Source organism: Choloepus didactylus, chromosome 1 (genome assembly GCF_015220235.1).
Source record: "Choloepus didactylus isolate mChoDid1 chromosome 1, mChoDid1.pri, whole genome shotgun sequence".
Classification (NCBI taxonomy): Eukaryota; Metazoa; Chordata; class Mammalia; order Pilosa; family Megalonychidae; genus Choloepus; species Choloepus didactylus.
Window position 1 is genome coordinate 204,497,463 of NC_051307.1, and position 26,725 is coordinate 204,524,187.

Consider the following 26,725-nt stretch of genomic DNA (forward strand, 5'->3'; position numbering starts at 1 on the left):
GGGGGCAGCCAGAGCATTATGCAGCCAGCACAGTGGTTGTTTCTTGGCAGGGGGGTGGATGACTGTTCTCTCTGCTCTCAGCACCTGTGCATTTGGCCCCTACCTTGGTGTACACCATGAGCTGTTAAAAGTGAGCCTGGCTTTTCAGGTGAGCTTCCTCAGCCCTTCTCCTCCCCTTTCTCTTGAGTGTGGGGGAAATTTGCATTGCCCTTCCCCCTTTCTGTGCTGACCCAAACTCTGGGGCCTCTAAGGTGCATTTTCCCCCTTTACTAAGCAGTTAAGAGGTGAGAGGAAGAGAAGGATGGAAATTAAGTTCCCTTGAGGGTACAGGAAGTGTGCAACTAAGAGGGTTGGTCATTGTGCTCCCTTGGCAAATGACTGCCTAGATGCTAGAGCTTCCAGCCTTGGGTTCAGTGATGTGTGAATTCTTCCAGAAAGCCCCATCAGGAAGGAGGAGAGAGAAAAAGAGAGAGGGGAAATGGGGGCCTGGAGTCAGACTGTCTGGGTTCATATCGCCTGCATTTTGGTTACTTACGTGACCTTGAGTAAGTCTTTTAATCTCTAAACACTCATTTTCTAATCTGTACCTACCTCATTGGATTATTGTGAGGGTTAATGAAATAGCTGTGTTTCAACAGTTAGACAATGACTGGCATATAAGTAAGTGTTCAGTGAGAGATTTATCATCACCAAAGAAAGCAAGAATGAAAATAAACTGGAGATAAGACAAGTAGGATAGGGAATGGGCACAAAGTGGATAGTGAAACTAATGGGCAGGAACACGGATGGGTGAGAAGACCATCGTTAGGTTTCTCAAAGAAGGTTTAGATGTACACTTTGCCTTTTGTGAGGCAAACACTGTTATCAGTGACTCTAAAGACAAATTTTAAGCATAACATCTTGATACCCAGAATCCATGGGGAACAAGTTATTCCATAGACCTAAGTTTTCTCTAGTTCTGAAACTTTATCTTTTAATGTTAAATACTAGGAGTAGGAATGTTCCCCCAATGGGTTCCATGCTTCCCTGCCTCCTCAAACTGTCTTTTCTGTGCTTATGATTTTTTTCCCCTGGGTAACTCTGGTTGAGCCTTTTTGTAAGGTAGTTAGGCCTCTGTGGAGGGCTGGGTGGGCTGCCTCAGATGGTTCACACACTGCTGTGTGCTCTGTATTGTGTTCCTGGGTCTGCTCTTGTATAGCTTCTCTGCCTCTCAGGGTAACTGTTACTTTTCACTGTTACTTCTTTCTTCTCACATCTAACAGCCTTTCTTCCCTCCTTCCAGCTGATTCTAATCTTCTATGGCTGGGAAAGTAAGATAAAGTTCAAGTCTGGGAAGATTGGTGCTGGACTTTGTTCTGGCTCCTCAGCAGTTTTGGTCTAGTCTCCTCTGATTCTGGATGGGTGAACTTGCTAGATAGCAAGGTTCCCGCAGGCCAGATGTGCTTAGCAAAGGAGAGTTTCCCTATGAAGTTTTCTTTCTGTGGCACATTTTTTCCCTGGGGTTTTGTTTATCCTGGTTTCCCTGTTTGTTAATAAGTATTTGGACTCGGGCGTTTGCCCATCCTCCCTCTGCCATTGTTCTATAGGCTTGAAAGGCCGGGTTGCCAGTGTGGCTTCGCTTTTAGAAGGAAGAGGCAACATGGGGAAAAGGCAAGCTGGCTGGCCTCCAGTGGTCTGGATGGAGGCTGGTCCGGCTGGGAGTAGGCTCTCAGCTGCCTGGCTGACTCACTTCTGTGCCCCTCTATGACTCAGTTTCTCCAGGTGTGACTAGGGCTGCCAACTTATAGGCAGAGCTTCAGTGGTTGTGATTAAGAAATAAAGAGGCTTGTGGCTTCTGTCATCCTTTGTAGCTCCCTTCTAGGTCACTCTATGCATAAATACCTCTGGCCCCTCCCCCTCTTGGATCAGAGCACTCAAGGCACAACTGAGGCTGGGCCACAACCAGCGGGCCAGCAGGTGGGCACATTGGTCAGAGCAGGCTCCCAGCCTCCTATCGCCTCTGTCTCCTTTGCAGCTGCCTTGGGGCACAGCGTGGGGGGCCCAGAGCCATGTCGGATCTTCTGCTGCTGGGCCTGATTGGGGCTCTGACTCTGCTACTGCTGCTGACGCTCCTGGCCTTTGTTGGATATTCAGGGCTCCTGGCCGAGGTGGCAGTGAGTGCCGGCTCACCCCCCATCCGCAACATCACTGTGGCCTACAAGTTCCACATGGGACCTTATGGTGAGACTGGGCGGCTTTTCACTGAGAGCTGCAGTATCTCCCCCAAGCTCCGCTCCATCGCTGTCTACTATGACAACCCCCACATGGTAAGGAGCTTCTCATGCCCTGGTCACTGTTCTACCCCATGGATGGACCTGGGGCAGGGCATGTTGGAGGAGGGATTTGTGGCTTCTGAGGAAAGGGTGGGAAAATCTTTGAGCTGGACCTGCATACCATGTGCCATGAGGCCTCTTCCTGGGCTTCAGCCATCTATATGCTGGTTCTCTACTTCCCAGGTCTGGTTTCCCTGGCTCATGGCTACCTATGGACTTGTGAGTGCAGTGGGTCACACCACTGTGGGTCCCTAGTTGCTTTCTCTTCTTGCCATCCCTCCCTCCCTCTTCCATCCCCATTTTGGACCAGCACTCCAAACCAAGGCCAGGCTGTCCAGACACTACCCTCTTTGTGGTCACTTCTTGTTGGTTCTGTGCCTTCCCTCCCTGACCTCTCCTGCCTTGGCTGAAGGCCCTTGAGAACTGAGACGGCAGCCCCTTCAAGCTATTCTGGCCACTGGCATGGTATATCCTTGGGCCTCAAGCTGCCTGATTGGGAGTGGAGCTAGGGGGCAAGTAGGGCCAGGTAAGCTGCTCACAGTGCCCAGGATGCTGGGGCCAGAGACTCACCTAGCAGCATCACTAGCACCCTGTGGGCGTCTGACTGCACTTACAGCCTGCAAGTGAGTCAGGGCTTGCCAATGTGGCCTCCTGCCATGCCATAGGGTGGTGCTGCCCAGAGCTGGATGGGCTGGCAGCTCTGCCAAGAGTTCCTCAGCCTATCCAGCCCCAGCCTGGCTCCAAGCCATGCCAAGCCAGGTATTTGGGATCTCTAGCCCCAGTTTCCTTTCCTAGAGAGCTCAGGCTCTGGGGTCCAGGCCCCACTGGGGCACTCATTTGAAAGAAGAGTGTGCTGTATCCTTCTCATTGACAGGCTCTGCTTGATGCCCTCACTCAGGAGATGAATCAGACCCAGCCTTGCCCTCAGGAAGCTCCATGTGGTTGACTCCATACAAATGATGATTCTCCAACAAGGCACTATTCTTGATGCCTACAGATCTTGGCGCTTTGGGTACAGGGCGCATTCCTCAAGTCTCCTGGGAGGGTCGGGGAGGAGGTGTATTTCATCAGGGCTCTCTCACATGGATAGAAATTTGCTCTGCTGAGAATGGCCTCCTGACTAAGAGAACTGCAAGAGCAAAGGCTTGGAGATGTAGGACAATGGGAAGTGTGACAGTGGACATGTGGTGGTTGGAGGAAGAGGTGGAAGGGTTCACTGGGTCAGGTGGTGTGGAGGTATGGCAGGTTGGGAGCAAGAGTGTGGCACAATTTGCTGCCTTTGTTTTAGGAAGCTAACTGAAGGGTGGGTGTGGGGGAGTGGGGGGGAGGATGAGGCAGAGAGACCATTGAGGAGATTGGGCCGGGCCCAGGTGAGAAGTGGTGTGGGCTGGGGTCAAGAGCTGGTGTTTGACTGGTTGAGGTATGAGTGAACATTGCCTGAGGTTTTGAGGTCACATGTCTGGGTGATGGTCTTGGCACTTACTGAAGTTGGCCATGGGAAGCTCCCAGAACAGATGCTTGACCCCTGTCGTTGCAGGAGTCTGTTGTGTAAGTCCTGCCCCTCCTTCTGCAACTGGCCCAGGTAGAACCACATTTCAAGGCTCTAGGGGGAGGAAAGAGAGACCCTGAGACTGTCTCTTTCCCCATTAGCGTGTCTGCCTGTTTTGGAAGCAACATGTAGCCTTTTGAATTGGAAAGGGCAGCAGGGTACCATGGGGTCAGCACTGGAGGCTGGTCCTGGGAGGGGTGAGATGGAGAAACCCTGGGATAGGCACTCTTCCCATGGCCTCCTAGCCCAGTCCCTGCCTCCAAGCAGCCCCATGCAACTCTTCTCAGAGTTGTGGACCCCACAGGGGTCCAAGATTGACTGAGCACAGCCTGACTTGTGTGCCAGTCTGTGGTCTGGGACCTAAGGGCACAGCCTCAGGGCTAGGGGTCCTGGGTTCCAATTCTGCCCCACCACTGTATGGCTATGTAATCTTGAGCATATCATGTAATCTCTCTGAGCCTCCATTTCCTCTTCTGAGAAGTGGTGATAAAATACGTGCTCCATAGGTAGGATGGCAAGATGAGGCATTTACCGCAGCATGTGACCCTCAACAGCTATTTAACAACAAAAAAGGTGGAAAAAACACTCATGCTTGGGTGTACTGTGGGGTCAGGCTAAGCACTTGTGGCCCATGCCTAGACCCTTGGCCTAGCTGTGGCCATCTGGCCAGCAGGAAGATGGAAGAATAGGACAAGCTGGACCCTCTGATCCTATCCTTCCCCATCCTGGGTCATTCCTTGTGACATCTGTATCCCCATTCAGAGCTAGGTCACACCTTGACACCTGGAGTGGCCCAGTGATGCTTGGGTCCCTGCCTACTCTGGGAACTGGCCAGTGCATTCTCTGCCTGTTGGAGATCCTAGAAGCCCAGGGAACCACATATCCCCAAGCCTCGGGGGCTCATGGCTTTCATAGACTATCTGGTCCACAAGGATCTGAGGCCTCCTAGTCTTCCTTGCTGATTTTTTAGAGGAGGAGGCTGAGGTTCAGATAGTAGGTGTGAGGTACTCACACAGTTCATTCATGCTTTTCTTTCATTCAACAAAAGTTTATTTGAGCACCCGATCTGTGCCAGGCCCTGTGCTGAGCGCTGGGGCACTGTGGGGACCAAGGTGCCTGGCCCACAGAATCTCTTGGTGTGGGGGAACCAGGATCTTGAAAGAGAGGGCCCTTCCTCGTCCTGAGGAAGGCTGAAAACCCAAGCTTTCTGCCCCCAGGCTGCTTTCCCTCGCAGTGTCCAGAATGGGGCACTGCATATTCTGGTTCTCACAAGAAAGGGACAGGATGCAGGCTGGGCTGTTGAGAGCATTGCGTGCTTCACCTCTTCGTTCTCCCCAGCCCAGCCAGAATCTGCTTCTCTGTGAGTGCAGGAAGGAAGTTAGGCTATTTCAGGATCTGTGTGTGGTAGTGAGTGACCAGGTTAGAGGTTACCACTTGGCTTTGGATGCTGCCCACCCTAAGGAGATGTGGACTGACAGCTACCTAGCCATGAGAAAGGGCAGCTGAGGCTCCTCCTGGTCTGGCTGTGGGGCTGGTGTCTCCCAACCCCAGGAAATGGTACAGGAAAGGGCACCACCAAGGCAGGATAGTGGTGATTGCTGTGGACCCTTTCTTTCCTATCACATGCCATTTGAGCTATTAATCATCTGTATGTCTTGGAGTCCTATGTGGGAGGAGGTTGCAAGGCCTGGGATGTGGTTCCTGTGGGGCAGGCAGAGGGATTCCGTTTCTTATCTTTGAGGGCTTTGGCATGGTTGGTGTGTGTGGTGGGAGAGGTAGGAGAGAGGGATCACATGGCAGGAAGTAGACTGAGCATGGCAATGGCTCATAAATATCTCTCCTCCCTCTGGAGCTCAACATTCATGGCCCAGCATTCATGGAGTGCAGGCCATTTCCTCTTCTAGGGATCAGAGAGAGGAGGGTGAGTTCCAGAGACAAGGGTCAGGTGTGGGTGGATATCAGTCACAGATGTGCTCTCTCCTTGCCCCCAACTGGTCCAGGGCTGCCCTGTCCTTGCATAGTTGGAGAAGGGTCCTGCCCCTCTAGGTGGGAAAACTACTCAGCCCTCAGCCTTGCTTTTGAGGTTGGGGCTGAGGATTTGGAAAGTGATTTCAGCCTCCCTTCCTGAGCCTAGTCCCTCTGGGAGTTTTGGATGTCAGGGTAGAAAGAGAAAGAGCTGGAAAGACCCCAAGTCCCTCACTTGATCCTGGCTGGCTCGGACCTGTGGACACAGCCCCTAGTGGCTGGGCTACTCTCATTCCTGTGGGTCTATCCCATCTGTCAGCCTGACCTTCCACCTCCTGTCCCAACCCCTTGCTGCCACCCACCTCTGCAACTGTGTTTGGGGCTTAAGCAACTGTTGAAGCAAGGGGAGTATTGTAGTCAGTTCAGTTTACCTGGCCTGGGTTTGCCACTTACATGTACCACTTAGGAGGAGGGTGCCTGTACCAGGTATGGAGTGGTAGGGGAACGAGTGTCTGCTTTGGCTTCTGCCTTTAGTAAGCTAGACTGCCTTTGAAACCCTTCTTTTCCCCTTAGTTCAGTGAGAGTCAAGGCCCAGGGCCAAGTCTGAGGGGCTGAGGCTTATCTGTTGGGAACTCTGACTTGGGCCTGTGCCACACTCCCTCTTCCCCTTCACTGGGGATGGGCATGGGGTGCTTCTGTCCGTCCTGGAGATATGGAGGTCAGGTGGAGTCCCATGGAGTCCTGCAAGAGGTCAGGGGTGGGATTTCCCAGGAGGAATTGACTTCCCAACCGAAGTAATGGGAATGTAGACTGGGCTGATGTTTCCTGAGTACCCAGACAAAAGCCTGGACTCCACCTGGTAGAAAATAACCACAGGTGGGGAGCAGGCTAGCTGTGTGGCACAGATCTGGAAAGGCAGGCTCCCTCTCTGCCCACCAGAGCTGCCCTTGAAAGGGAAGTGGAGTGAGGTGTGGGAGGAGAGGCTTTGAATTTGCCCTTCTGGCCTTAAATCAAGGCTCTACCGCGTAACAGTTGTGTGACTGGGTGAGTCACTTGGTCTCTCTCAGTCTGTCTCCTCATCTGTCAAATGGGAATAAAAAGATAATCCCTACCTCAGGGTTTTTGTTTCTGTAGGGACTAGATGGTAAGGATAAGACCCAGTGCCTGGCATATAGTAGGTACTTAACACACTTGGCATCCAACCCTGCCTCCGAGGGCCTTGTGCCACTGGCGCTTTGCTTTTAGGAAACCTGCCTGCCTGCCTCTGGCCTGAGATACAGCTCAGGGAGAACCTGTAGTGCAGCCTGTTCCCAGCCAGGGCCTGTTTCTCAGTATTCAAATCCTGGTCCCAACACTGCCTCATTGTGTGACCTTTGCAGGAACAGGGTTGATAACACTACCTATTGCACAGGGCTGTTTGGATTTCATAAAATGATGAGCGAAAGGCAGCGACTGAGGCAAGTGGCTAGCACCTCGTCAAACACCAGCTGTTGTTGTTAGGATCATGTTTCTGGGGAAAAAGAAAGCCCCTGTCTGCCCCCTCCCACCCACCTACCCCCACACACACTGGGGGTTGGCATCCTGCTGATGGCCCCCTTTTCCCCCAGCCTAAAGTACAGGTCCTGTTGCCTGGCCTGGCTGGCTGTGTAAGCTCATGTCCTGGCTGGCATCTGCCCCAGTGTGCTTTTGGGCACCAGCTGCTCAGGGTCATACAATTGGGGCCTAGTCTTGACCTGCGGCATACAAGAGGGTAAACAAGGCCTGGAATCTACCCTTCAATAGTGTGTAGGTGCAGCTGCTCTGTTTCCCTTGGGGGCCCCAGAGGGAGTAGAGGGTACTGGCACTGCCCCTACTTCTTCCCTTACCTTGGACAGCTCTGGGATGGGTGGGCTAGCATGGGAGAGAAATAAGGCAGCCCTCTGAGGCCTGGCATTGGCAGATGGTACAGCTGTCCCTGTCAGAACGTGCAGGTTGTGGGCATGGGACTGGCCATTTCTACTGAACTCAAGGACTGGTTTGGTCTAGGCCAGGTTATACAATATCTCCATCCTGGATCCTGGAAGATACTGATCTTATCCAGTTCTCAGACTCAAGACTTTGAGTCACAAAGGGCTGGCCAGCTGCAGCCCACCAGGCTGAGCTTTTGGCCCAGGAGGGGCCCTGACTCTCTTATGTGGCCTCACATGACAGGGCTGGCAGGGCACTGTGAGGCCTCTCTGGAAGGGGCAGTGGGGCCAACCTTAGGACCAGCTCATATTTGGAAGCCTCAGGTTCTAAGCAGACCCCTGTTTCCCTCTATGCTGGGACTCAGGTGGTCTCACCACCCCAAAGGAGATTCTCAGGGAGCCCAGCATGCCCTTGTCTCTCTTGGTATTCTTTGATAGAGGCCAGATCCTAGGTGGTCATCCCTTCACCTGGAGTGGTAGTAGTCTGGCCACTGTCCTGTCTCCCTGGTTTGGTTCCATGTGGGTGCTAATTCTAGCTTAGCTCTTGTTCTGGGCACAGGTACTGTCCATACATTCTTGGGTGAGGAATGACTGACATGCAGAGGAAAGGGAGCAGGCAGGTAGAACTGCGAGGGCCAGGTTGTCATTTGGGTCAGGCCCAAATAAAGATGTTACATTGACTTGGGGTGGGATGGGGTCTCTAGTTATCAGGACACCCTAACTTCTAGGCCCTTGACAACCTCAATGGACCATTCCCCAGGAGATGGGCTCTCCTGGGAGCCTGGGGAAGCCATCTCCCACTCCTGGACCAACCTTGCTACTCCCTAGCTTATCTTAGGGCCTGTCCCATCTCCTTGCTGGTGCATGCTTCAGCTTGCCTTAGGGTGTGGTGGGCTTGCTGAGTGACCTAGTCTGCCCTTAGATACTGGCCAGGAGAAGAGAAGGAAGTAGCCTGATCTGTGTAGTTGGCAGGGGGACGGGGAAGGTTGCTCAGGTGGGAAGGGTGTACCTGTGCCCCACACAACTCAGGATCCTAGGAGTCCTATCTTCTTGTTAGATGCCTCCCTCTACTTGATAGGAGCCCTTCCCTTTCTCCAAATGGAGGGAGAAGAGGTTTGCTCCCAGTCCAGCAGGCCGAAGTATGCAAGCATGTCCTATTGCTGAGCACACTCTAGGAAATTTCTGTGTGTGTAATTCTGGAGGAACTACAAGTGGGCATTCCCAAATCAGAGAGGAGATGCTGCTTGATGAGGAACAACAGAAGCTGAGAAGGCTTGAGCTGAGTCTTAAAGTTTCAGCAGGAGTTTCCCAGGCAGAAGTGACTCTGAAGCAGAGTGAGATTCCAGACAGGAAATAGCATACGCAAAGGCAGGAAGCATGGGAGGACATGGCATGTTTGGGGAGCTGCAAATAGTTCTGTGTGGGGTGTGTGGGGGCGTGATGGGAGAGGAGGCGGGCAAGACAGACTGGGCCAGAGCCTGATCCATCCTTCCCTGTGCTACGCAGATGTTCAGTGAATGCCTGCCCACCTGGGTTCTGGCCCCTGTCTGGGCCTGTGGCTGCAAAGAGGGAGTACCAGGCAAGTAATGTGGACAGATCTAGGCAGTTTTATTTGGGCCACTCTGAAAAAACAGCCTTGCATGCCAGGTTTGGGAGTTTAGTTTAATCCTAGAGGCAAATTGGGAGCCATTGAGAGGTTCTAGGCATGAATGTGAGTGATCACATATATTCCTGGTGTCCCCTGGGGGCTGGGGCTGGTGTTGAGCCAGGAACCCTATGAGGGCTGCCTAAATGATCCCAGGAAAGACTTCAGGACCTGAGCCCAGGCAGACCAGGGGATAGAGAGGAGAGACCCAGTGCCTCTTTATCCATTTCTTCTTCTAACCTTTATTGAAAGTCTCTTCGGAATAGCACAAGTTGCTATGGTCAGGGACATGAAGATGGACTTTGGCAGGCACTGCCCGTTGGTCTGTCAGCATGTGGCCTGCCAGAACCTTTTGCCAACCTCCAAATCTGTCCATCCTCAAGTCTTGGGGTGTGAATGGGGCAATTGCACCATCTAGAGATAAGAGGTGGTACTGCAGTGATCTCCTCCTATGTCTCTGCCTGGGAGGGGAGGGTATAAGCTTCTGGGCAAATGAGCTTACAGCAAAATGTTGAGGGGGTGGGTTTGAGAGGGATGCTACCAAGCTACCCTGAAAGGCTCCCTCAGAGGCTATTTGAGGCAGAAGGATGGTCAGGGAGGAGCTGCATATTCAGAGGTTCAGGTGGTCAGGCATTCTAGGTCAAGGGGCAGTTGAGTTGATGTCACAGCTACTAACGACTAGCAATAGTTGTGGCACATTTGCTGAGTGTTGAATCTGGGCCAAGCCCTTGTGTGCAATACCTCATTTAATATGACACTTCTATAAGCAGATGTCATGTAACTGGAACTTCAGGAAGCCGGGTAACTTTTGTCTGGGATCACATACCCCAGGATTCACTTCCAGGTCTGCCTCTTTCCAGAAGCTTTGAGTGCCTGCCACTAAAGCCCTGAGCCAGGCTTGATAACACAGAATTCAAGGAGGCAGCAAGGAGACCAGAGCCTCTGGGGTTGACTCCCAAGGACTGCACAGAGCTGAGAGCCTGGAGTTTGTACTCAAGTCCCAGGCAAAATGTGACTCCATGAACATGGCTGGGTTGGCCAGAAGAGAGGAGGCAGAGCAGGGCTGAGAAGATCCCAAGAAGTTGTTGGCAAGGCTTGGAAAGGACAGGACAGGAGGGCAGAGATGAGAACAGGTGAAAATGACTTCATGGTGCTGGGAAGGTGAACTGGGGAGAGGAGAAAGTGGAGGTGGTGAGAATGACGTGTTTAATTTTAGGGGTCAGTGGGCCCAGTGGGATGGGGAAACAAGGGGGCCTTCAGATTGAGGAGAACGCAAGTCTGAGAGCTTGAGGTCTGTGGTGAGTCTCCTGGGGGCAGGAACAGATGACCCCTGGGGCTTGTTGCAGACTGAGGCTGTAGGAAGTCCGACATGGGAGACAGGTAGCAAGAGGCCCCCTGATGCCAAGAGAAAAAGCAAGTAGCAGGCCTTGTAGGCCCGGGGTCGGGCCTAGGAAATGTTGGAGGTTCACATAGGAGCCCCACTTGGCTGGGGTCTCTGGGAATCAGGGGAGGGAGATGAGGCAGGAAAGGAAGCAGAGTGGGGAATACAGGTACTAGGAGCCCAGACGGACATGGAGAGGAATGAGCAGCCTTGGGAAGGAACTAGAGAAGGTGGCCAGGGCCTGAGATGGGGCATGGCGGGTATGGAGGCCGAGGTGGTAGTAGCTAAGCCTGCCTGATCAACTGGGAGGAGAATCCTCTTGTTTCATCAGCAACCCATAATTCTGTGCCATCCCTTGTCCTGCCCAGTGCCCCCGTAGCCCCTCTGTAGCCAGATGGCAGGTCCCCACCCAGGCCTCTTTACCCCTGAACTACACACACACACACATTCTCATGTTCTCACAATCACACTTTCTCTCATACACTTTAGCTTCCCTGGAGGATAACCCTTGAGGGCTCTGGTTCTTTTTCTTGCCTCCCAGTTTTTCTTGGATACACTCCCTTGTCTGCCACAATTTTTCTGCCAGTGAAGGCTCCAGGAGACAGGAGAGAAATGAGCTAATAGAACTGGGCTGGATTCAGGTCCCGGGATCTGCTGGCCTACAGTCTTGCCTGAGTTCCTGAAGAGGTAGGGATGGGCAGAGGGTCACAACAGGAACTGAGAATGGTGCTGTTGATGGGGCTGTGTAGGGGTAGATGTGGGGGAAGGGGTGATGGTTCAGAGACCTTCTCCAGCTTTCCCTTCTGGAGGGCAGAGACCAAGTCTCATTACTCACCAAGCTCCCAGGTCTCCAGCACAGGGCCTGGCGTGTTTGTTGACAGAATTAATGAAGGGATGGATGCAAGTCTTGCAACAGGAAGCAACAGGCAAGGGGCCACAGAGGTGCTCCAGCAGGGAAATATCCCTCTCTGTCCTGGTTTCCAGGGCTGCAGGGCCTGTCAGAGCTGCTGCTTCTACCAGGCCTGAACTGGCATGGATTCTAGGAGACAAGAAGTTTGAAAGTCTCCTTTGCCCATCCCCAACATCCCTGCTCTGCCTCCCCAGGTCCCCCCTGAGAAGTGCCGCTGCGCTGTGGGCAGCATCCTGAGTGAAGGTGAGGAGTCACCCTCCCCTGAGCTCATCCACCTCTACCAGAAATTTGGCTTCAAGGTGTTCTCCTTCCCGGCACCCAGCCATGTGGTGACAGCCACCTTCCCATACACCACCACCCTGTCCATCTGGCTGGCTACTCGCCGTGTCCATCCTGCCCTGGACACCTACATCAAGGTGAGGCATAGGCCTGGGGTATGGGGCATGGGGGGAGTCAGGTCCAGATCCCTTGGATGGGAGCTGGGGAAGACTGCCCAAGACTGCCTGAACTGGGAGGAGGAAGTGCTCTGGGGTCCCTGTGGAGCAGTAGATGCCTGTGGAACTGGGAAGATAGGTAGATACTGCTGGTGTCTCTCTCAGGTGCCTGAGACCTTATAGGGGCCAGAGCATCTCCCAGGAACATGGGAAGCTTGTTCAGAAAGCCAACCTGGTCTGTTCTGCTCTGAGTTCATCAGAGACATCATCAGTGCTCAGCCCCTACTCTGGGCTCATACAGATGGGCAGGCCCACCCTGTCCCCATCCTGTAAGAGGCCTGTAGAGCAAGGTCCGTGAAGCTCCCAGCTGCTGGGAAGGCCCCAGATACCATTTGCTGCCTCCTGGCCCCACCTCTGCATGGGCTCAGGCCCTTCAGGCAGGTTTGCTCTCTGGACGGGGGCAGCAATGGCAGGTCCTGTCTCCTTTGCTTTCTGGGCTGGATGTTGATAGCCCAGCCTGCCTAGAGGAAGGAGAGCCAGCCACCAGGAGGTCCAACAGGGGACTCTTTGTCCACAGAAATTTTTAAAAACTTTCTCTGTTGCACATCCCTCTTCCTCTAAACTCTTTCATAAACTTGGGTGCCAGCGAAACACCCTAATTTGAGCTTGGAAGTGTTTATTCATTCATGTAACTTGTATTTATTGAGTGCCTGTGTGCCCAGTGCTGTGCTGGACATGATGTGAGACTTTGGTGCCTAAATAAGCACTTATGGTGAAGTGGTGGAGCAGGTAGCAAATGTCAGACAAAAATGGGATACATGCTAGGAAAGAACAGGGTGCGGTGGTAAGAAAAGTAAGGGAGATGAGCTTGGCAGAGTGGTCAGGGACGGCATCTCTGAGGAGGTAACCTCAAAGTTGGAGTCCTAGAAGAGCCTTTGGGGGTGGGGTAAGCATTCCAGGTGGAGCAGGGTGAGGAGCCCAGGTTTGGACTAAGTGCATTGGGAAGTCTCTGCAAGGTTCCAGTCAGGAAAATAACATGATCTGAGCCACATCTGTACAGGACAGGCTGTCCTGTCCCTGGCCAGGGTGGGCCTAGATCACGGATGGCAGGGGCCCGGTAGAGGTGCTTAGGAGTCTGTTGTGAATCCTGACTGTGAGTGGCAGCAGCCAGCCCTGGGGCAGTGGTTACAGAGGTTCAGACAGTGTGGGGACTGACAGTCTGTTTGGGGGCAGAACCAATGGACTTATGGGTAGATTGGATGGTGGGGAAGGGTAAGGAGCAGAAGTCACACAGGGTTCCAGTTCTCTCTGGCCTCACTCAGGTAGGTACTTTTCACAGAGATGTGAGGAACCAGCTCTGTGGTTGTGTCAGTGGAGCTGCCTGAGAAACTTCTGAGCAGAATGTGGGTTCTGCAGTGATGTGTGTCGACAGCCTGGGGGATTTGGGGGGACATCAGCCTGTTGACAGTATTTCACGTGGGAGGGTACCCTGAGCCCTCCTAGCCTCTACAGGGCCAGACAAACAATTGATGGCCCATGGCAGGAAGGGCTGAACAGAGATGTAGCCAGTGTGGTTGCAGTCAGAGAAAGGGAGAAGAAAGTCAGTGAGTAGGAGCTTGGTGGACTTGGAGGAGCCTTGTGGCTTTGTACTCTAGAGAAGCTTGGGAAAGGGGACAGGGCCTTGGTGATGAAAATGGGAGCTCAGATGAGGCCTGGGTAAGGGATGCAGATGTCTGGTGTCAGGATTGGGGGATGAATAAAACAGGCTTGGGTCACCAGTTGGGGCCTTGGTGGCCAGGGGCAGGAAAGGAAGAAACGGGTGAGAAGACCTGGAAATGAGAGGGCTCTGCTTACAGAGATGGTAGGGGCATGTTGAGAACAGAGACAAGTTTCCTGAGCTGGCTGGTGGTGAGAGCAGGAAGGGTGACATCAGTGCCCTCTCAGCCTGCCTCCTGAGGGTGGACCTCACCCATTTCCCCCAAGGAAGGGTTGATGTGTGGCCCAATCCTAAGGGCCAGTCTGGAGAAGCACCCCCTAGGAAGAGATATCCTGGGTTCCAGACCTCAGAACAGGGTACATGGCATGTGGTGTGGTGGTGAGCAACTCAGCCACCAAAGCCTTTTCCTGGCTTCAGGGGTTTATTTTTAGACACCTTTGTCCAAATTTCCCGGCCCCTGACAGCTTCACAAGTTGCCTGGTTTTGACGTCACCTCTTTGATGAAAGCCCTTCCTCTTGCTTCCCTCTCCTGTGGGAGACTGTTAGCAGTGCTCAGTTCTCCTAGGGTGGGGGCTGGAGCAGAGGGAGCAGCATCCTCTTTTCTCTCTGGGATGAGGAAGCCAGGTGTGCAGGGGGAGAGCAAGGAACTTTTCCCACAGATGTCTCTGGGGATTGTGAGCTTGGACCCCACCTGGGAACGTGAGAGAGATACCAGGCTGCCAAAGTCTTCTGCTTGTTTTGGAGGGGGGGGGGGCGGTCAGGAGGTCCCCCATTTCCCTGTACCCCTGTGTTTAGCCTGACCCCATGCCCTAGGGAACTAAGCCAAGTGAGAGATAAGGAAGAGTCTGGCTTTGTTTTCTGATTTTGCCTCCAAGGGACAGGGGACTGGCTGTATGCCTCAGCCCAGGAGACAGAGAGAAGAGGGCACAAGGCTGTCTCTCACCTCTGACCTCCTCCTCACTGCCTTGGTGTCAGAGAAAGGAGGCTGCCGAGGAGGCTCTGGTCACTTCTGACTCTCCCCGCCCTGACAGCTGGCTTCCCATAGATGTGTGTGCGAGCATGCATGTGTCCATCCCCATCCCTTTCCACTTCCCTCACCTCTCTCTGGATCTGAGACTGGGACTGCCGTGGAGGTGCTTCAAACGGAATGACAGCAGCCACTGGCTTTCTGTTTTGGTGGAGTGAAGGAGGCCAAAAGCACTGCTGCGAAGAGGAGGGGAGGGAGTGCTTGGCAGGCTCTCCTGCTAGAGGCTGGGGCAATGGGAAGGGGTGAATGGGCCTCAGAGAGCTTTGGGAGGGGAGGCAGAGAGCACCTTCTATCCTGGCAGTTACAGATGTGCTTGAGCTAGGTAGGGCAGGACTGGCCTCATGGGACAGCAAGAGGCCTGGGGGTCACTGTGAGGAGCCCAGAGAGAAACATGTTTTGCCTCTGTGGAGATTCTGGAAGGGATGGCTAGATCCTAGCCTTGTGGTCTACATGGCAGCTCCTGGTCTCTGGCCAGTGTTCCCCAGCTTGGCAGCCTGGTGAGCTACAGGAGCTGGAATTCAGCCTTTCTGTGCATAAACTTCTCTGGGAGTGTGTGGGAGGATCCACAGGTACTCTGTGATTATCACTGCATGGAAGATGCCACAGCTTTGTCAGGCCCCTCCATTGGAGCCCAAGGAGGAGGCCTCCAGGGCAGAAGGAAACTACTCCTCGAACCCTTCATTGCAGTTGCAAGGCCACAGAGATGGGTCCCAGATCTCAGCCTAGAGTGATAGGCAGGGCAGGCCCGTCTTAATGGATATCCAGGAAAGGCTTTGGGTCCATGGAGTGGATCAGAACTGAGTAATAGCCTGAGGATCCCATTTGTGGGATCTTGTGTGAAAGATCCCCTGAGCTCATATCTGTCTGGAGCAATTGTGAGTGTTAGAGTGGCCCAGCCAAGCCTCATGTGCCTGACTTCCCTCTTAATAGGATATGGAATCTTCTCCATAAACCCTATTTCCCAGGTTCTCTGCTTTCTGGGGGTTTCCAGGGAAGGGTCTTTGTGAAACAGTTTGGGCGTCTTCTCCTGAATTCAGGGAGACATGGGGCATTGTCCATGTAGTGGCTGGTTGGTTGGAGAGTGCAGACAGGCTCTGGAGGCCAAGACACTAGCCATTTCTCCCTAGAAATGGAGGGGAATGACACCAAGGAGGTATAGTAAACCAGTGAGGGGAATCTTGGTGGCAGAGTTCTGGGACAGGTGGATGGACTGGGGTTTTCCTAACCAAGATTTAAATTAGGCGGGGAGCCCAGGCATTAGTCCTCAGACTGCTCTGGGAGGACCCTTACCTACTTCTACCAGAGCAACTCTGCCTCTGAGGTTGACATACCAAATGCCCTATGAGCTTTTGCTTGGAGGAGGGCTTCTGAGGCTGTACTGTTTTGAAAACCTCTCTCCTAAGAGAGGTACACAACTGGGCAGATGCCCACTCCACCCATGGCCAACCGCAAATCTGTTCCAGGTCCTGAGGATTCTGTGGCAGCTGCAGTGAGAGCAGCTGGGGGGTACAGGGCTTACCCCTCGTGCAGACAGTGTTGGGGGCTCCCAGAAAAGACAGGTGTTTCCACGGGAGCATGGGGAGCCCCAGGGTGGAGATTTCTCTGCATTGGTCATGACTGAGCTCTTGAGTGGTAGATGACAGGATGGGGCAGCCACCTTGGGAACTAAGGACCAGAGGCCCAGTAGGGCACTGCGGAAGTGGCTCGGCCTATTGAGCTGTGGGCTGGGAGGAAGTTTGCAGTAGCATGGGCAGAACCTGGGTGCTGTCCAGCTGACTTCTTTAGAATTCCTGTGTGTGTCTCCCTTTAGCTGGCCTCAGCAACTCCAAGGGAGCCGGTGGGTGGGTCTGAGTCCATGCTGGGACTGGAATACTCGTGGGGAACAGCATAGCCATAACAGTGAGAATCCAGGTGAGGGAACCCCAATGAGAATGTGAAATTTGGGGTCATCATCCCTCTCTCCCCTACTTACTGCCTTTCCTAAACTATTGCTAGGAGGATGTTCCAAGCCCTCATGGCACCTCAGTTCAGTTGCTTACTCAGCAGCTATTTCCTGAGCCCACTTTGGTGCTGGCTCTGTTCTGGGCATGGGGGAACCCAACTAGGAGGCAGTGATAGTGTCCTAATCAAAGCCAGCATCTTTATGGTTTTACAAATGGGAGGAGGACAGCCCAGGGAGGGTTGATTACCCAAGATCAAGTGGCTGAGTCCAGTCCGGGTCTTTGGGACTGAGGATCATTCTGATGGCTACATGCCATTTGCCACTCTGTCCCTCCCATGGGTAGGGCTGGGCCCAGGAGGCTGAGGACTTGTTGTGAATTGGAGATACAGTTGGGATGGCACCACAGCCTGTGTGGGCGTAGGATGGCAGTACTGTGGCCCCACATCCACTTGACCTTCTGTCTCCAGCCCTGGTGGTCAGAGTTAGAGGCTGAGGCTGCTGGTCTGAGAGACTGAAGGGGGAACCAGGACGAACATTTGTTAAGGGAGGCTTCAGCAGCTGCTATAAGCAGAGGAAGCAGCACTGCAGGTGCCTTTTGGGTCCCCATGGCCTCACCCTCAATGAGGTAGAGACAGCTCCATTCTCAGGTTTTCCTCACTGGGGCTCTAGTTCCAGCTCACCTGCCAGTGCTGCCACCTACTAATTGGCCTGCCCTGGTACAAGGAGGAGGACGCTCTCAGCACCGGGGCCGGGGCTGAATGACAAGTCCCTGGAACTCTTCTTCCCCCATCTCCTCCAGCCACAGGGCATATCCATGCCTGGAGGGAGGAGCAGTGGATTCTCTGGGAAAGGCAAAGCAACCTTCATGGTGTGGTAGCATTTAGGCTGTGTTTTGAAGGATGGGCAGGTAGTGTTCTCCAGGTGGGAAGGCAGGTCAGGCAGAGGCAGCTGTGTGAGCACAGTGCCCAGGCCTGGCTTGTGTATTCAGTGTGGCTGGAGTGCAGGGGAAGAGCAAGAGTTTGGGTGGATTTATTGATGGCCTTGAATGCAGGCCCGAGATACTGGGCTGATTCCCACAGGCTCTAGGGATTGTCTGAGCAGATGAGTGGCAGCACCCTGGCTGGGCTTCAGAGCAGGACTCTGGAGCACAGGAGATGGGGAGGAGGACCCAGAGGCCACAGCCAAACTCTGCATGAGGGTAACAGAAGTTATCTGGGAGCAACAGCAATTCTCTACTTCCAGATACCCCCAAGTCAAGAGGAGCCTCCCCATCTCCACCATGGCTGGGCTTGGCTTCCTTGACTCCTGGAGTAGCTCCTTCCCTTAAGGAGCTTGCCCTGGGTGTCGAGGTTTGAGGGACCCACGTGAGTCCAGGTCTCACCCCTCTGCTGGCCTAGGCACCCGCACCTGCTCCTCAGCCTCTCTGGCTTCACTCCCTCACCCCCACCCCCACCCCTAGGATGGAAAGCACAAAGCCAGCCTTTGCTGGGGCGGGCGTGGGAGCTACCACTCCGAAAATACCAGCTCGGATATTGTAGCTTGGCAGCCCTGCAGGACCTTGGGGGCTGAGGCTTGTCTGGGTGGTGCTTTGGGGTTGGGCCATCACCATTCCAAAAGGAGACTTCTCCAGATAGATGGGACTTACCAAGGAAGAACTCCATTGCTCTTTTCCAGAAAGTTTGGGATTCCAGGGGCTAGGGAGTGGGGAGCAATTCCACAGAGCAGGAGGATCCTGTGCTTTAACAGAGCCCTTAGATAAGGAGAAGCAAGCTGTCTAGTTATGCAGACAGGAAACCTGAGGCACTCAGACATGGAGGGTTTCCCTGAGGGGTGGAGCAGCCATGAGAGGTGCCAGCTGGAGATGAGACATTTGGGGGCCTTCTCCTCCCACCCCTTTCCCTCCCTCCTTCCCTCTCTGTTCCCAGGTGCCCACCTGTCCTTTCCCTCTGGCATTTCCTGACTTCTCTGGCTCCCAGGTGCTTGGCTTCACGGCTCCATCTGCACCAAGCAGCCTTCCTGCTGCTGGATAATCAATCAGCAACGTTTCCATCAGCCTGTGAGCCAGATGGGGCTCAAGGTCCTTTGACTACACTGACACAGCAAAGAACGGCTGGACCTTGGAGAGGGGTGGTTTGTGAAGCCTGCCCATGGTAGGGGTATCGTCTGGAGGACCATGGCTCCCCTCCCCAGATTTGGAAAGGAAAGTGGTAAGGTCACAGGGCAGAGCCCCACCCAGTACTCTAGCTAAGCTTCCCATGAGCTGCTCACCCGTATGCTCCCCAGCCTTCTGGTCCTGCCCCACAAGGGCCCAGGATGGCTAGGGCAGGACTGAGCTGGGATTGGGTATCTAGGCCCTGGGGAAAGGAAAGTCTGGAAATAGGACTAGGTCAGCAGCTGCCCAAGCCATCAAGCATTAGGGCTCTTGAGGGCTGTGTCTCCTGTGCCTGCTTAGAGCCTTTCTCCTGCTGCTCAATGCCACAGCCCACTCTGGTGCTCAACTGCTGCCCAGGCCCCCCTCTGTGGGCTGCCCAGGAGGCCAGGGACTAGACAGCACCAGGGAGATGAACAGAGGTGTAAATTGCATGGCGAGCTGCCGGTTCTGAGGTGAAAATGAAAAGTTCTCAGGCAGTGGCAGCAGTGGGTACAGCAGGCTGGGGTGCCAGGCACAGCTCCCCATCACTCCCTTCCTGCTCTGTCCCTCACACCTTCCACTTCCCACAGTCTTGACTGTATTCCCACCCAGGCCTGATGCTGCTGCCTCCTCAGCCATTCAAGGGGGTATCCCTGAATGTGGAGCCCCCAGGCCAGCCCTGGGAAAGACTTGACCCCAAGAAGGCCTTCATCTCTCGCTTCCATTATATTTTCTAACTGAATCACTGGTACACGGAAAAATAGGCCTTGCTTTTGTTAATTTTGAGAACTTAATGCTTGTGACATTTTTTCCATTGATTCTTTTTGGTTTTCCAAATATACAATCATCTTATCTTTAAATAATGGATGTTTTTATTCATCATTTCCAGTTCTCACTTCTTTTGAGATCATCTATTCCAACACCTTTATTTCGCAGTTGGGGAAACTGAGGCCCAGAGGGGAGCCACCTGTTTGTCAGTAGCCAGGCCAAGGCTTTGGACTTCTGCTTGGGGCTCTGATACCTCTTGCTCTCTTTCTCCCACCCCAGCAGCCCCATCTCTTGGTCTGTCTCCTTTGCCTTTCATACTGAGAGTTTTGGGCCCTCTTGCTATGGGGGGTGGGACAGAGGGGTTCACTAACCCCTCTGAACATCTCCCTGCTGGCACTACATTGCCCCCAGAACCATCTCACGCTGTCTCCACCTGCCTGCCCAACAGTCTCAGATTCTGGGCCAGAGGTTGTTGGGAGCCCCAGTGGGAATGAGAGTGAGCCAGGGAGAAGGAAGTTGATGGAAGCTCCTGGGCAGAATAATAACATGCTACATTCACGCTTCAGCCTCCCTGCTGTGCCTCCCCCAAGCACTTTGCACATGCAATGCAGACCAGCTGCCTGGGGGCCCTCCAGGGTCTGTGTCCCTACTTGCAGGGACTGCTGTGTGCCATGAAGGCGGGTGCATGTCGGCGTCTGTATAATTAAAAATGAGCATGCATCACTTCACCCAGCGAGGAGATGCCACCACCTCAGATGGGATGCAACAGCTGTTTGTTGGCTATGTGGCTGTCCAGCCTGGCAAGAGGGTTGGGGGGAGGGTACGGGTAGGACTGGGTGGCTCCAGGTGAGTAGGAGAGGCCCCTGGCCCCCAAGTGAGGCAGAAGGTAAGGGGCTGTGATAGGTGGGGATGAATGGGGCAGACCTCATTCCTTCCTGGGCTTAGACTCCTGAAAAGAGATTTGTGACCCAGTCCTCATCCTGGACTTACTGTCGTCTCCCTTTGAGGATTTGAGGCCACCTAGTTCTGAGCAAACCTCTCCAGCCTGGGCCTGACCTCTTCTGTACCCCTGTCCCCTACCCTAGCTGAAGCCAGGGCACAGGCCTATTCTCTGAGAGCAAAAGACCAAATAAGGATAGTTTAGGTCCTCTCTTTTGTCTCCCTTCTCCCTTTCCCCTAATCCATTCAGACCTGCCAGGAAGGCACTGTGGGTCCTTTGGGGACACCTTGGCCCAGGATGCCAGTCTGGTCATCTGCAGGATCCCTGAGCTGAGTGGGCTGAATGCTTGCCCTCACCCCCACCTGGGAAAGAGCATGTTTTCAAGGTGTTTATGGCAGCCTTGTGTGAGGGTGAGCTACGCTTTCCTTTGTCTGCCAGCACCCCTGGGGTGGTGGGCCAGTGTCAGTGCAGGTTAGGTGGTAGTGGAGGGGCAGTGCTGGCATCTGAGGTCCCCTAGAAATCCCTGCATTGTCAATGTTGTCCCAGATGCCCCTCTTGCTTCTGCTTGAGGAAGACCCAAGTGGGAGGGAAACCTTGAGGGTGTGTTTGAGGGATTGGAATTCCTGAGTCTAGTTTCTACTGGTTCCTGGTAGCTCAGCATGATTTTCTAACTTCTTCCTGTCAGATGGGGAGGATTGTGAATATCTGCATCTTTCCCACTGTGGAGAGGGGCCTTATGGTCCCATTGAGTCTGTATGTGGGAATGAGCCTCTCTGGGCCATGGCCTTGTCAGATGGCTGCTGGATTTAGTGGGCCAGAATAGGTTCCCCTTTCCTAGCAATGCTTCTTAAGCCTCTGTCTGCCTGCTTTGAGAGGGGTTGGGCGCATAACAGGTAGGACTTCAGGCCCATCTAGGTCCCTTCCTCTAGCGGGCCAGCCCTGTTGAGCATTGAGCTGGTATCCTTGGCCATTGGTAATGGATTCTCCAGTGCTCCCTGGGGCTGGCTGAGGGAGAGTCAGCAATCCTTTCCTTCAATGATTTTCCAATGTTTGCCAGTTCAATATGCTGCCCAGGGCCATAGCTTCTTCTGTGCATGAAGGACCTGAGAACTGGCCCATAGCTACTCCTCCTCCCTCAGAGGCCGCACCTGGCTGGGAAGGGAAGGGCTTGTCCTCTGTGCCCGATCATTCAGGGATGGGGCATATGGCTAGTCCTGCCCTCTCACCCTTCATCCCCACCCCCTACTGAGCCCATTTTTTGCTCAGTGGGCAGAGCATGGAGGGGAGAAGAGTCTCCCAGGAGGGGGTACAGGGGCAAGGATAAGCCTCTCCTCTACCTGCTGACCTGGGTTGCAGGTTTGCCCCTGTGCCTTCTTCCTGCTCTTGCTCATCTGCCCCTGAGTCAGAATCTTGACAGGACCCAGCATGTTTTATAATGATTTGGGGCTGAACCGTCACTGAGATTTTAATTAGCTCTATGCTGGGAGGGTCCGGGGCCCCCAGGTGGCAGGGAATGGTGGGGCTAGCCTGGGTTCAAGGATGAGGTTGCCCTTCCAGGGAGCCTGGGGGTAGGCATGGACAGCTGTTGCACCCTGTGTAAGATACTGTGAGGAGGGAGGGCTGGACAGTGAAGGAAGGGCTGTGTAGCCGGGCCACAGTTTTCTCTCCCTTCTCTGTCTCCCCCATTCCTGCGTTCTCCCCGATGGCTTTGAGATGAAGGCAACGACGGCAAGGATGGAGGATGCAGTTTCCATGGTAACAGGGCTGTCCACAGCCAGACAACTTCAGAGCTGGGCTCTCCGGAGGAGGCAGATGCGCAGAGCAGCCGCAGAGCTGCCTCCTGCCTGCCAACGAGGGGGCTGGCAGAGCAGGTGGCACAGGGTGGCTGCTTGGTGCTACCCACCCTGATGCCTGGCCTGAAGGGGGGGGTGGAGGAGCACTTCTCCCTCTTAGCATCCCTGCTACTACCAAGCCCCTCCAGAAAGGGAAGCTAAGGAGATGGCTTGAGGGCCAGTAGAGCTTAGGGTAGGGCCCCCAAATAGGCTCTGGTCCCTGGGAGCATCCCCAACAGCCAGTTGTCTATAGACGAGAGAGACAGGCTGCCAGGTGACAGATGGTCACCCATCTCCTGCCCTTTGGATCCTCCAAATGCCCAGGTGTGGGCCAGAGCATGGGGATGCTGGTGAAAGCCATGCTCTGGCTGGGTCTGGGGGCCATGTTGTTCCCACTAGCCACCCAGGAAGGACCTGGACGTTTCAGGAGCTTCCCTATCCCTGGCCTTGGTGACCTGGCCCAGATTGCTGAACGGGGCTCAGGTTTGGAAGATGCCCAACCCCAAGTGCTGGCAGTGGAGGGGCCCTTGGGCCTTTTCACTGTCTCTTACCTGCTCCCCAGAACTTGCATAGCTCCTGCTTCCCAGCATTGTGTTCTTACTCAGTCTCTTCCTGAGGGCCAGGACTGGGGTGGGCGTGAGGGCAGGTGGAGGAGCAGAGGCAGTCATTGGTGAGTTCAGAGATGGGAGGAGCTGGGGATGGCTGGCTCTTCTCCCAGGCTGGGAAATAGCTGTTGAGAAAGCTTCTCTATCTCCTGCTGCACACTCAGGCCCCCACGGCTGCCTCCATTTGGGGTAGGGGAGCATGGACTCATGAGATGGAGGCCCCAGGAGCACCCAAATTAGCAAAAAAGACTGTATGCTTTCTTCACTGACCCTGGAGGTGTCAAGGTTAGGGTGTCCTACTCAGCAGTTGTGTACATAGACACTCAGAACAGAGCCTTGCCTGAGTCACCCAGGATGTTTTGAGAGGCTGAACTGTAGCTAGACCTTGGGCCAGGCCATCCATCTGCCATGAGGCCTCCTGGACAGACCCTCCCATCAGCTGGATGTTGAGGGTCCAAGCTGGGTAAACCTTTCAGGCTCATTCTTTTCCTTTTTCCCTTGTGGGCTCATTTTTGCCCCTTTTCATTTGCTTTAATGGAGGGGGTTCCTCAACCCTAGAGTTGTCTGGGCAGGTAGACAAGTGGAGCCCTGGAGTGGCTTCTCCCACCAGGCGATAAGTCTCTCATTACCGCTAAGTGGAAGGCTCACTTCAGAGCTTGTGGTGAGAGCCAGGCGGGTGTTATAAATAGCTGTGTTGTGAAGGTTGGCGGGTGAGCAGCGACTGGGCAGTGGCCACACATTCATCTTAGTGGGTAACAGTGTTCTATCACAGTATAGGGGGGTGAGATCCAGAACAAGAGATGCTTGAGCCCCCTTCTCATTGCTCCTGCCTGCCCCAGGGCATCTTTGACGTATGTCTGTGCCCCCCTTCCACACACACTGGGAGATGGGGGGGTGTGTTGGACTCTGTCCAGGCAGAAGGGAATAGAGTGCCTATCTCAGAACTAGAGAGTGTCCCTAGAAGTTAGTGCTCCAGCCCATTGGGAAGTCGGGGTGATGCTCACTGTTAGACCTACTTGCCCTGCCTACCTGTCTCTCCAGCATAGGGTCTGCTTCTGCCCCTTAAATGTTTCCAGGGGACTGGGTTGCCTATTCCCTGGGCCCAGGTTCAAGGAGGGGTGGGGGCCAACCACATCCAACAGCCTCAGAAGTTGGCCTGGCTGGACATGGGAATGGGAGCAGAAGGCACATTTAGCTGGCTTGGAGCCTCTGTCTGTGGTCCGTCAGTAACATGTTTGCAAAGTCAGGAGCTAGAGGCCTAAGGGCCAGGAGCTCTGATCTTTCCTGACATCTCTTGGTCCATCAGCATTGTCCAAGGTGGGGAAGAGATCAGGTCTGGGAGTCCTAGGAGAGAAAGCCTGACAGGTCAAACCTTGGTTCAGTTTAGCTTAACCGCCTGGGGCCATAGTCATGGAGTCTTTGTCCCAGGGTAGTCCATGGGTGCTAAGTTTAATGGCCCTGAGACCAGTGCTTTCTGGAACACCCTTTTGGTCCCAGACACTTAAGCATAGGATTAGCAGTGGCAGTCTCCTGGGTTCTTTTTAATACCTGCCCTAGGTTCTTATCCCAAGGACTCCTGGGTCCTCAGATCCAGGGTGTGGGGACCCTGTTGCTAGCGGGCTCTTCAGGAGTTTGGAACTTGAGAGAGTTTGGGGTGGGAGGCAAAGCCAATCCCCCCTGGAAGCAGTAGGTGGTTGACAGTTTCTGGGGCCACCCAGGAACAAGTGGGTTGGGGGTCCTGTGGGGCTCATTCCTGTTTTTGCCACTCTCTGGCTAGGAGCGGAAGCTATGTGCTCACCCTCGACTGGAGATCTACCAGCAAGAACAGATCCATTTCATGTGCCCACTGGCACGGCAAGGAGACTTCTATGTGCCCGAGATGAAGGAAACAGAGCGGAAAAGCCGGGGGCCTGTGGAGGCCAGTGACACCCAGATGGATGGCACAGGTACAGAGGGTGGGGAACGAGGGAAGGGCCCCACCAGGAGTTCCTCCCTGTCTGGGATGGCACTGTGGCTCTGTGCTTGGCATAGGAGGAGGAAGGAGACTTCCCTACCCTTAAGATCCACATGCAGAGTTTTCTGTTCCCAGATACGGTGATCCAATGTAGATGTGGATTTACATAGGTCACCCCTGGTAACACGGATTCAAAGATCCTGTCAGGATTCTCTTCAGATTCAACAGGGGTACATACCCTTGGAAACAAATCACAGACAGTTGGATCTGGGAGGGAGCTGAGGCTGCTCAGGAAAGGAGTCACTTGGGTGGGATTCATCAGGAAGCAAGATTGGCACTGGATTTAATGGGTAAGGAGGGGAACAAAGTTTCCTCCTGTCCCCAGTGTGGGATCCCACCCAGGGCCAGCTGCTTTCTTCCTACCAAAGGAGGCAAGCAAGGGCAAGCTCTAGTCAGAGAGCATGCAGAGGGGAGCCAGCGGGGTCTGCCAGATCAGTCCCAGCCCCTTCCACCAGAGCCAGCCCATGCATCTCCTGGAAGCCTTAATACCCCAGGTCCGACCAGCAGGTTGCTTACCTGCTCTCAGCCCACCCCCTGCCGGGTACTCTTTCTGACTCCAGGACTGTCTTCTCCTGGAGGACGTGCAGGTAACTCGTAAGTAGTTCCAGAGGCCCCAGCCCTTGGCCATCCTGGTAGAGCCTGGTGTGACTCCTGGAGGTCACTGACATTTGGAAGTGGGACAGGGCTGGAGGGAGAGGGGTGGTCCTTCTTCGCCTCCTCCTTTAGGAAACTGCCTCTGCCCATCTAGTCTTCAACAGCCAAGGTCACCCTGGAGCGGCATGTGTTGTCTAGGTGGGGAGGGGGGAAGTTGCGAGGCAGTCTCTGCTCCCTAGGGCCCATGTCCAACACAGTTAACTTCATCTGCCACTTAATTACCTCCATGGGGCACTGTTCCCACCCGCCTGTTAGTGCCCAGCAGACACTCTTCAGTACCCCTACTGTGGGCATAGGACATGACACAAAGTCACCAGACCCAGGCAGTCCCCAGGGCAGGAAGGGGGAAGAGCCGTGACCTTCCTGTGACCTCCCTCTGCTGCTTGTCTCCCCATGCCTTGGCCCACCCACCCAGCTTCCCCCCCTTTCTTCCAAACACTGCCTGCCAGGGCTAGTGAAGGACTATATGGCATCCATTGCAGCTGGCTGCAGCCATAGCTTCTCACACCCCCCAGCTCCTCGGCCTGTCCTCCCCACCAGCCTGCCCGCCCACTCCCTGGCATGGGGGCCAAGAGGTCTGCCCACCTCTGACAGGGCCCATCCTGACACCCGGGGCAGACTCTGGGTGTCTGCCACCAGGTGCATGCCACTTACACAGCAGTGTGTGGTGGGTGCCCAGCCTGCCCAAGGCCTGGCCTGTCCCTGCCTGTCTTCTCTCTGGGGCCCCAGCTCAGGCCGGGAGGTGAAAGGGGGTGATTAGCTGCCTTGCGCCTGTTATTACATTGATGTATTATTTAGCTCCAGAAAGGCGATGAATATTTGATCTCCTTGTGCCAGCTGTGGGCAGAGGAGGAGGGAGAGACTGGGGTGAAGGTGTCAGCTTCTCATCCACAGCCCCAGCCCCCTAGGGATTTAGGTGCTGGCCCACCTTGCCTGGCATTTTCTTCCCTGGG

General features: G+C 54.3%; 1 protein-coding gene across 3 annotated transcripts in view; it reads left to right on the plus strand.

Annotated features, from left to right (window-relative positions):
• Nucleotides 1-26,725, plus strand: part of RAD54L2 (RAD54 like 2) — a 176,343-nt gene that overhangs the window by 147,247 nt on the left and 2,371 nt on the right. The window contains exons 23-25 of one of the 3 annotated variants that reach the window (XM_037797337.1): nucleotides 2,015-2,306; nucleotides 11,903-12,124; nucleotides 24,882-25,050. In XM_037797337.1, coding sequence (XP_037653265.1) covers nucleotides 2,015-2,306; nucleotides 11,903-12,124; nucleotides 24,882-25,050 — 683 coding nt within the window. Of the gene's footprint in view, nucleotides 1-50; nucleotides 149-2,014; nucleotides 2,307-11,902; nucleotides 12,125-24,881; nucleotides 25,051-26,725 lie in introns of those variants that run through there. The other 2 variants (XR_005210633.1, XR_005210634.1) reach the window with 2 other exon arrangements.